Source organism: Rhinopithecus bieti, unplaced genomic scaffold (genome assembly GCF_001698545.2).
Source record: "Rhinopithecus bieti isolate Rb0 unplaced genomic scaffold, ASM169854v2 scaffold_51905, whole genome shotgun sequence".
Lineage (NCBI taxonomy): Eukaryota > Metazoa > Chordata > Mammalia > Primates > Cercopithecidae > Rhinopithecus > Rhinopithecus bieti.
This window is the reverse complement of record NW_016821253.1, coordinates 1447659-1458286: the sequence shown is the minus strand read 5'-3', so window position 1 is coordinate 1458286 and position 10628 is coordinate 1447659. Positions and strand designations below refer to the sequence as shown.

Here is a 10628-nt window from a genome sequence, read left to right as displayed (position 1 = left end):
CCACCCCTCTTGGTCCTGTGCAGGCAGTGAGTCTCCTGTGATCTGGTGGTCTCCGTGTGTGGCTGCCCCTCTCCCTCCTCTCCCTCCCGGCTCCTGGCTCCTGCCCTGTGATGGGCCTCCTGCCCCTGCCCCTTCCGCCATTTCTGTGTTTCCAGAGGCCTCCCCAGAAGCCGAGCACATGGCAGCACCATGCCACCTGCACCGCCTGTGCAGCCTAGAGCCAGTTAAAGCTCTTTTCTCTATAAATGACCCAGTCTCGGGTGGTTCTTTATGGCAGTGTGAGAATGGACTGCTTACAGGTGTGATAAGGGCAATCTGTGAAATTTGCCAGGATATTTTTCATATTGTTTTAATTCTGAGATCATGAATGAGTTTTACATGAACAAAACTAAGAGTTTGGGGACACGTAGAACAGGATGGCCTAGCACCTAGGGAAAACAACAGTCTGGTATTTTTGGGTTACAAAAGTTATAAAAAGCAAACTACGTGTTCTCTACAGAACACTCGAGCGAAATAAAACATCCCAAAGTGAAACGTTCACAGCCCTCCCAGGCCACTGCTGGCATCCGTGGGTGAGACCATTAAGTGTTACCTAGATGGCCTGTTTCATCCATGATTAGTTACTACTCTCTTCTCTTAGTGGAGGTAGAACTCCAGGTCAGATGCGCCTGCATTTGCTTTCAATGCTGAAGGACCCCTGACTATTTCCTTGGGTGAGGCTGAGTGCTGCCTGGGCTGGGACCCAGCACTCTGGAATTCAGCTGCTTCACACATGAAATGAGGACGGCAGCTTTACAGGGTCAGCGTGGCTAAAGGTGCCCCCCAGGCTGCCTAGTTGAGTCAAGGAGGGGGATTCCTCTGGGATCACTGGGCTGTGTTCCCCGTGAGTGAGGGGGATGAGGAGGGCTGAGAGTGGCGCGTGGCAGGGCAGCTGCTGGAGGCAGAAGCCTGCGGTCTGAGGCTGACATGTTGGTGAATCTCTGGAGGATGAGACAAGTCACTTTGCCCTGTTGGTCCTTAAGCCTCCAGCCTCTCCCTCAGAATCACTTTCCTCCTCCCACCGGTCCTGCAGGAAGCCAGGAGTGCTCTTCTCGGGAGAAGAGGGAAGCCAGATGCAGGCCCTGCGGACACCTGGTGATGGGCAGCGGGTGTGGAAATGCCAGTGCCGGAGGGAGCGCCGGGGCAGAATGCAGACGAGCACAGCGTCAGAGACACCAGAAGGTGGAGATAGGATGATGGCAAGATTAGTGTTTCCAGGGTTCGCAAAATAAAGATGTGTAATCTGTAAATACATTTTAATGGCAAAGCCCCAGAAGGAACAAATCAGGCAGTGCTTACAAGAAAAGGCTAGACAAATGCACAGTTACAACATTTATTCATCCTTGCCTGAGAGTGAATACAATATGGTGCTAGATTTGCCCGTGTTTGGAAAACAGTCGTCCTGGATTTTGGATTTGCCTGTGTTTGCAAAACAGTTGTACGGTGATTTTGGGAACACGAAGCTGTTCTGCAGGATCAGTGTCCTGCCAGTTTGCCCTCAGAGGGCTCTCGGCAGCCTGTGAGTATCCCGGCCTTCCATCCTGGCACTCTCCTGCAAAAATGCAGAACAAACATTAATAACATCTGAATTTTGACTGCTCCGGTAACAGCACACACTTGATACAAGACAGGAGGGCCCGGATAGGAGCTGTTTTCACAAAGGACTGCTGGCAAGATGAACCATCCTTCTTCCTCGTCACGCCAGAGGGAAGTTTCTGGCTCCTGGACGAATACTTGTTTGCAGGAGGCCACAGAGGATCCACGTGGCAAAGGTTCCTACTCAGAGCAGGATCTGATATCCGCAGGCAGGGTCCTTCAGGAAGAAAGCGTGCTGAGCACACAGGTCCCTGCAACCATGGATGCACAGAACACCTGGCCTTGCCCCTGGTGTCAGTCAGGCTAATTAGGGGCCCAGGGGACTTGCTGGCACTACCCTTGCTGTGGCTAACAAAGGTATCCTGGGGTTGCATTTAAATTCACAAAGAGCCTCACTCCCAGGCCAGGTCTTTTTGCTTCCACGTGTGACAGCCAGGTGCAAAGATGAACCTACTCTCAGCAGAATGACCCTGGGCTCTGCTCGTCTCCGAGGACAGGATCTAATTTCACACTGAACTTCGGAAGGGAGCCTGATCATGCTGGCAATGCCCCCTCCTGTATGCAAGTGACTTTGTTTAAATTAAAATTTGTATTTTTAGTTGACAAATAATAACTGCATATATTTACGTTTTAAGCATGGTTTTGATACCTTTACATTATGGAGAGATTATATCAAGTTAATTAACATATCATCACCTCACATCTTTTTTTTGGCAGTGAGGACATTTAAAATCTATTATTTTAGTGGCTGGGCATGGTCCCAGCACTTTGGGAGTTTCAGACTGGAGGATCTCTTGAGCCTAAGGGCTCAACACCAGCCTGGGCAGCGTAGTGAGACTGTATCTCTGCAAAAAATTAAAAAATTAGCCAGGCATGGTGGTGAGTGCCTGTAGTCCCAGCCACTCCAGCGGCTGAGGCAGGAGGGTCAAGGCTACGGTGAGCTATGATGGTGCCACCACACTCCAGTCTTGGGTGACAGAGTAAGACTCTGTCTCAGAAACAAACAAAAAAAACTATTATTTTAGCAATTTTGAAATATGTGATCATTATGACAAAGCGTGTGCCCCATGCGGTGCAGCAGATCTGAGGCGTCCTCCTCCTGCCTGAGACTTTGTGCCTGTGACCAGCATCTCCCCACTGCCCTCTGGAGGCCACTGTTCTGCTCTCTGCTTCCCTAAGTTCAACAGTCAAACTTACACAAGTGACTTTTTAATACGGCCTCACTTGGGGTTCTGCATACAAGGTAAAGTTGGTAAAACATAAACGTAAACATTTTTCCGCACTGATTATAACGATTCCACTTAAAAAACAGAACTTAAAAGTCAGCATTTTGTTTCAGCTTCTCCTTCCTCTCCTGTGCTTCCAGCCAGTCCTCAGAATAAGTGGAAGCCAACGCCTGAAAGTCAGCCCATAGTTTTGGAACCGGTTTGTACCAATGGAAGGCATTTTCCTTCCTCTCACTAGGCAGGCTCACATTCTGGCTCATTGTCATTAACTTGTCAATAAAACCTCCAGGATGAAAGTGCAGAACGGATGAGGAACCAAGGGGTAAACAGAAATATGCCGGGAGCCTCATCAGAGCTGCTCCTACACTCAGATCTTGTCCAACCACTGCGGTGGCAGCTGGAAACATGCGGCATGGTGTGGCCCTAGGGAGGTCCAGGCAGGCCCACCTGCTCCGAGTCCTGAGCTGCAGCGCCCTGCGGTGAAGTCCCTGCATCCTGGTGCTTCCCGCATCTCAGCTGGGGAGTTCCTCTGCCTGTCTCCGAGATGGGCAGTGTGGGTTTAGTGCCAGCGCGTGTCCTGTGGGAGACACGTGTCCAGTTATCGGGAGAGGGCCCGGCACCGTGACTGTGGAGGGGAGAGAGCCGGGCATGAGCGAGGGCACGGCGGCCATGCTTGTCTTTGGCAGAAACGCTCCAGCCCACTTTCATTTTCCACTTCAGTCGAGTCAATCATGATCTGATATATTTTGGAAAAATTAGCACTGTTCTCTTCACAGGAAAAATAATTTTAGCATTTCGCAGCCAAGAGGACCCGTTTCCATGCAGCTGAGCGGTGGCTTTCTTACAACAATCATGCAGGAGACACAGGCTGCAGTGAGGATTTCCACCCCCGTCACTGCCAAGAGATGCATCCAAGTGACAGGCAACGTTAAGCTTTTCCTGGGTCAGGGCGTTGTCCCTGTGCAGGCAAAGGGCCCCAAACCACCTTCCACCTGAGCCTGAAGACCCCAGCCCAGACCTGGAGAAGAGGGGGAGGAAGCGCCGTCCCAGGGGAACAAGGGTAGAGGCCCCCCGGTCTCTGGGAGGTGTGGAGAGCTGGGGCCGGCACAGGAAGGGACGCTCTGGTGAGATTGGGACCTTTTGAGAAGGGAAGAGCAAGTTATCCAGAAATGCATCAAAAATACTGCGGGATTTAACTGTAAGTACAAAACAGCTTTTCCATCAGAACTTAACAGCTACTATATTTTCCAGCTATTTGTTTGCCTTGATTAGAAGTTTTTTACCTGCCCCCGGCCCCATTCCCCAAACACTGAGCTGCTGGACTCCTTCCCCTGCCTCGGCGGTCATTCATCCCTGACCTCTGCATGGTGCCATCATCACGGGTCCTGAGCATTCCTGCCCGCCTGCCTGAAGAGGAACACAGGCCCTGGAGGTGGCTTGACCATGTGTCAATGCGGCAATGGCAGACAATACTGGAGGTGGCTCCTCGTGACCCCGTGTCAACGCGGCAATGGCAGACAATACTGTAATGCCTACAAACAACTTCCGAGGTCCTTCTGGGGAGCACAGTCTCAGCACCACAGTGCACTCTGTACAGCCATTCCAGCATCTCCTCCCAGGGAGCACAGTCCCAGCACCACAGTGCACTCTGCACAGCCATTCCAGCAGCTCCTGCCGGGGAGCACAGTCCTAGCACCACAGCGCACTCTGCACAGGCATTCCAGCAGCTCCTGCAGGGGAGCACAGTCCCAGCACCACAGCGCACTCTGCACAGCCATTCCAGCAGCTCCTCCCAGGGAGCACAGTCCCAGCACCACAGTGCACTCTGCACAGCCATTCCAGCAGCTCCTGCCGGGGAGCACAGTCCTAGCACCACAGCGCACTCTGCACAGCCATTCCAGCAGCTCCTGCCGGGGGAGCACAGTCCCAGCACCATAGCGCACTCTGCACAGCCATTCCAGCAGCTCCTGCCGGGGAGCACAGTCCCAGCACCATAGCGCACTCCGCACAGCCATTCCAGCAGCGTCAGCAAAGGCATCGCAAACCAAAGGCCAGTGCACAGTCACCTCCCCACCCTTGAGGACTCCAGCCAAGGTGTACATGGAAGACAGCCCTCCCGTCCAGGGGAGGGCCTGAGTCTGCCTCTCCTCTGTACAGGCCCAACGGTCCTTGGTGGCTTCAGTGTTTGTGACGGTGTCATCAGGTGCAAATGGCATTTAGTCATCGCTTCAGCCTGATCACCACAGGGGACTGGGGTGTTGCTTGAGTTTGACTTTGTGACCTCTCCGCATCTCAGTTTTCTCATTTGTAAAGTGGGATAAAATAGCAACTTCCTTCAGTGAGAATCCACTGACATAAAGTGTGTAAGGAGTTAGCACCAATGCCAGCTTCTATTAAAATTCAGTGAATGTCAGGTGTTCGTGCCATGTGAAAGTGCATTAATGCCTCATTCACTCTCTGCTCATTACTGTAAATGGAACTGGATCTACTTGATAATCATTTCAAAGTCACATCCACCCAGAACATGGGAATGTGACCTTGTCTAGAAGTAAAATGTTTTCAGATGCAATTAGTTAGAGTCTATACTGGGAATAGGGTGGAACCTGGAATCCAGCAGGACTGGTGCCCTTATAAGAAGAGGGGCATTTGAACAGAGACACGCAGGGGAGAAGGCCGGGTAAAGACAGAGGCAGAGGTTGGCATGATGAGTCTGTAGGCCAAGCGGTGCCAGCGAACACCAGCAGGGCACCAAAGACGGGGTGTACAAGGAAGCATTCGTCCTGTCAGCCTTTGGGGGAGCACAGCCCTGCCAACACCGTGACTTGGGTCTTCTGACCTCCAGAACTGTGAGAGAATCAATGTCTGTTGCTTTAAGCCACCAAACATGTGGTTCTTTGTTACGGCAGCCCTTGCCCTCCTCAACCTGAACCGTCACCACTCCGCCGTCTTACCTCTCAATATCCCAAGTAAAAGCCACCTGAAGAAAGACCATGTCTTAACAGAAAATGTCTTGAAAATGTTGGAAAAAGACTTTCCTTACTTTATGAATTTGCTGCATAATAGAAATTTAAATTAAAATATTTTGCATTCACTGTTCACTACTGTTTTACAAGCACTATGCTCATTTCAATCTAGAGAGGTCTTATGTCTTTTTAAATTATTTTCTATATTAATTGAGGTTCTGAATCATGTAAAAGCATTGAAAACAATCCTTGTCAAATAATCCTGACTTTTCTATACAATTGCATATATGGCTATTTCACCATTTGAATTTGAGCTTCTTCACAAACACTTTAAAAACAGGGCAGGGGCCGGGTGTGGTGGCTCACGCCTGTAATCTCAGCACTTTGGGAGGCCGAGGCGGGTGGATCATGAGGTCAGGAGATTGAGACCATCCTGGCTAACATGGTGAAACCTTGTCTCTACTAAAAATACAAAAAATTAGCCAGGGGCAGTGGCGGGCGCCTGTAGTCCCAGCTGCTCAGGAGGCTGAGGCAGGAGAATGGTGTGAACCTGGGAGGCAGAGGTTTCAGTGAGCCGAGACTGTGTCACTGCACTCCAGTCTGGGAGACACAGCGAGACTCCGTCTCAAAAAAAAAAGAAAAACAGGGACGGGATGTGCCCGTCCCTCTGAATTCAACCATTTTTCCCTTGTATCAGGTCGGAGCACCTTGTTAAGATGAGAAATATTTACTTGCACTCGTTACTAATCACAAGATGCTTCTGGGCAAAGGAGGGAGGAGAAGATTTCCACAGGTGAAAGAAGCCACTCCCTGCATGGTGGGGGAAATTTGGGGATTGCACCATGGGGGATTTTGGGGGCTGCACACGTGGGGGGAATTTCAGGAGGTTACACACAGTGGGGGGATTTGGGTGTTTGCACACAGTGGGGGGATTCTGGGGGGTTGCACAACAGTGGGGGGGGTTTGGGGGGTTGAAACACAGTGGGGGTTTGGGGTTGTACAGTGGGGGGATGTGGGGGGTTGCACACAGTGGGGGATTTGTGGAGTTGCACACAGTGGGTTTTGAGTACACACAGTGGGGGGATTTGTGGAGGTTGCACACAGTGGGGGAATTGAGGGGTTGCACACAGCTGGGGGGATTGGGGAGGTTGCACACAGATGGGGGGATTTGAGGGGGTTGCACCACAGTGGGGGGATGTTTGGGGAGGTTGCACACATTGGGGGATTTGGGTGAGGTTGCACACAGTGGGTAGGTGTTTGGGTGGAGCCTTAGCATGTGTCAGACCTGAACATGCAGGGCTGTGCTGAGATGATAAGGAGATAGTATTCGTATGGAAAGACTTGAGGCTGGAAAAAGGCAAGAAGTGGGAATGGCTGAGGCATATCCAGGGAGAGATCAGAGAGACTGCAAGGGCATAGGTGCCAGGGTCAGTGTGGAGGTGAGGACTGTTGAGGCGCGAGGGCACGGTGGCAGGGCCGGTGTGGGGTAGAGAGACTGCGAGGGCACGGCGGCAGGGCCGGTGTGGGGTAGAGAGACTGCGAGGGCACGGTGGCAGGGCCGGTGTGGGGTAGAGAGACTGTGAGGGCACGGTGGCAGGGCCGGTGTGGGGTAGAGAGATGTGAGGGCATGGTGGCAGGGCCGGTGTGGGGTAGAGAGATGTGAGGGCACGGTGGCAGGGCTGGTGTGGGGTAGAGAGACTGTGAAGGCACGGTGGCAGGGCCGGTGTGGGGTAGAGAGATGTGAAGGCACGGTGGCAGGGCTGGTGTGGGGTAGACGGCCTGGGGTCAGGAGAGGGAGGAAGGCACATTTTCCACCAACACTTGCTCAGAAGTGGGTGAAGAAAGTGGGGCCACAGAGGGAGGGGCTGGGAGCTGCCCAGAGGAAGCAGATGAGCCTGGCGGCCAGGCCTGGGTTCTGGGCTGGAAACTGGATAATGCACATTCAGCTGAAGCCACAGGGGGCTGAGAGGTAGGAGGCTGTCATTGCTGGGGCTGATACATGACCCGCCTGGGAGCGGCCCCCCTGCTCGTTTCCAGGGCCAACATGCGTCTCTAAGGAGCACAGGTCCTTCCCCAGGTCCTCTGGGCCCCAAGTGCCTCACAGATGCCTTATCGACTCTGAGGGATTCCACTACAACAGGTTCGGATCCTCCGTGCCGTGTAGCCCAGGCGGCCACTCTACGTCTGTCCCCCAGCAAAGGGCCAGTTCCCTCGGACTTCCCTAATGAAGTCCTGAAGACAACTCCTGTCATCAACATGCAGTTTAGATGACCAGAAACCTCAGACTCCATCTCAAGAGACCCAGGCCGCCTCTGTTCCAAGGGTCTGGGGAAAGGGAGAACTGGGGGAGGAGGGTCCCTGGGGAGAAGGGTCCTGGGGGAAGAGGGCACCAGGTCACCCACAGCTTACAGGGATCCTGCTGCCCACTGCCCCATGGCTGCCTCTCAGCCTAGTCCCAGCTGACCTCCATCCAGCATGCCTGTGAATCTAATGATAAAGAGAGGAAAGGCGGCAGGAACTCCCAGCGCCATGCCTAGAGAAAGAACACCCTGTCAGCTCACAGTGTGGGCAGGTGTGAGAGGGCACAAAGGGTTAGACAGCCTGGAGAGAGGACAAACCTGGCTGTATGCTAGGGAAGGACCTCACGGCTTTCCCATGGATTTGCTGGAAATTAATGCAAATGATTCAACCTTTTTTGAATTTATAATGCACACTGTAAGTAGGGATATCAATACAAGATACAACTGAAAACAGCAAAAAGATATAGGGCACAGTTTACCAGAGACAAAGAAAACCTGAAAAACTGTATTTCAGAAGTCACAGAACTAAGTGATGGTGGAAAAGTAGAGTTGGTGAAAATAAGAGCAAATGGAGAAGGACTGGAACTGCACATCTAACATTTTCCCTGGACAGTAAGAATCAACAGACAAAGTCTTCATGAAATTTAAGTTTAAAATGCTGAGCTAAGAAAGCTGGGCCTGAAGAAATTGTACCACAGAGGAAAACGCCTCTATGGCGAAAGGTCTAATTGGCAAAACTGATGGAGACCAAAGAACTGATCTGGTGAATGAATTTTTAGTGTAAAAGTTTGCACAGAAAGAATTCAACTTGGTGAAAACAATTTCAACGCAATAAAACGTGTATAATACCTTGGAGGTATTTTAAACGCAGTGTCAAGAAAGTTGGTGAAGGAGTCGGTTTGCTGGAGTTAACTCTGAATCACAGATTTGCAGTGAAAATATATTAGCAATTTGTCACGTTGTTAATAATCACACCAAAACGTACAGCGTTAGACCCCAGACAGCTGGGTGGGTAGAAAATGAGGAGGAGAAGAGAGAACAAACACCTTTGTCTCACTAGGAGACACCCTACTAGTGAGCACCCTCCGTGTGCCACACTGTGCTGCGTTCTCTCCCCTCCCATGTCTCTCTCCGCTGTCTCCGTCTCTCTTTCTCCCTTTCCCTCTCTGTTCTCCTCCCTACTCCTCACCGCACAATAATGCCCTAAGCTGGAAATAAGATCATGTTTTTAAAGCTGAAGGATGAGACACAGAGGGAGGCGAGGCTGGGATTGCATTGAGCCCGTTTGCTGGGAGCAGCGTGGGGGTCTCAGGGTAGGTGGCGGGAAGACATTTCCTGAATAAGTGACTTGACCTTCTGAGCTCATCGAATCACGGGTCTGGGGGTGCTGTGGTTTTTGTCCAGGATGTTTCTCCCCTGGAGCCCCAGGGTCTTCCCTGTTATGGTCTCTGACTCTGTAACTGCCCCTGTTCTCTGTGCTTAAGCGTGTGTTGGGGTGTTAACATCCACTTTTTCATATCTTTCAGCTAAGTGGCACTTTGCAAACTAAATTGGGGCTTGGTAGCATATTTTGAGAACTCCAGAGTCTAAAATCAACTACAGCCAAATATTTATCTCCCAAGTTTCCTTGGAAAGGTATTCATTTAATCTATGGCTGTCAATCTTAAGGAAAATTGCAATTTTTCTTATGAGTGTAGACTACAGACACTAATATTTATCATAATGATAATGTGATAGATGTCTATAGGGATGTTTGCAAATACAAAATTGTTTATGAACAGGAAATTATAGTCACATCAGTTTTTGTTACAATTACACATTTAATAGTTATAATTATAGAACCAGCTAATTTGAAGTTATTTGCTTACAGCCTATCCAATTTTTATTGCTTAGTCTATTTCATGGTTAGCTGAGGGTTTTAATTATTAGTAATTAAATTTTTTAAGGTTTAAAGACCAAATGATTCATAAAACATAGGGAATATTTCCTACCACCACCCCATCTAAAACTAGAGACACCATTTAAACATTAAAGTAGTCTCTTCTCAAAACAGATCAATACAGTGTCTTGTAGAGAGAGTAGGTGATGATTCAGTCTTCGCTGCTAATGATTCTTTGAAACAATAGCCTCTGCATGTGAGATATAACCTTCCTGCGAGGAGAAGCTGAGCGGCTGTGGCACAGCCTCCAGCACCAGACAGGTCTTGGGTTCAAGGACCTGCTCTGGGCTTATCAGCTTTGAGCCAGTAACAGGCTCTCGCTCCACTTCCTCATGCTACACTGAAAATGGACACAATCATAGCACTTTGTTAGTTTTCTGGGGCTGCAGTCACAGAGGACCACAGACCCGGCTGCAGTCACAGAGGACCACAGACCCGGCTGCTTAAACAGCAGAAGTTTATGACCTAGAGTTCTGGAGGCAGAAGTCCACATCAAGGTGCCTGCAGGCGGCTCCCCTGGCCTCCCTCCCAGTTCCTGTCACTGCTGGTGATCTTCCCAGGCCTC

General features: G+C 50.6%; 1 protein-coding gene across 6 annotated transcripts in view; it reads right to left on the bottom strand.

The window, feature by feature from the left end:
- Window positions 1-1278: 1278 nt before the first annotated feature.
- Window positions 1279-10628, bottom strand: part of TPO (thyroid peroxidase) — a 101970-nt gene continuing 92620 nt past the window's right edge. For all 6 annotated transcript variants that reach the window (XM_017860281.1, XM_017860285.1, XM_017860282.1 and 3 more), the window contains 2 exons: window positions 3309-3438; window positions 1279-1591 (listed from right to left, as the gene is read on the bottom strand). In XM_017860281.1, the coding sequence (XP_017715770.1) occupies window positions 1538-1591; window positions 3309-3438 (184 nt within the window). In that variant the 3' untranslated portion in view covers window positions 1279-1537. The remainder of the gene's footprint in view (window positions 1592-3308; window positions 3439-10628) is intronic.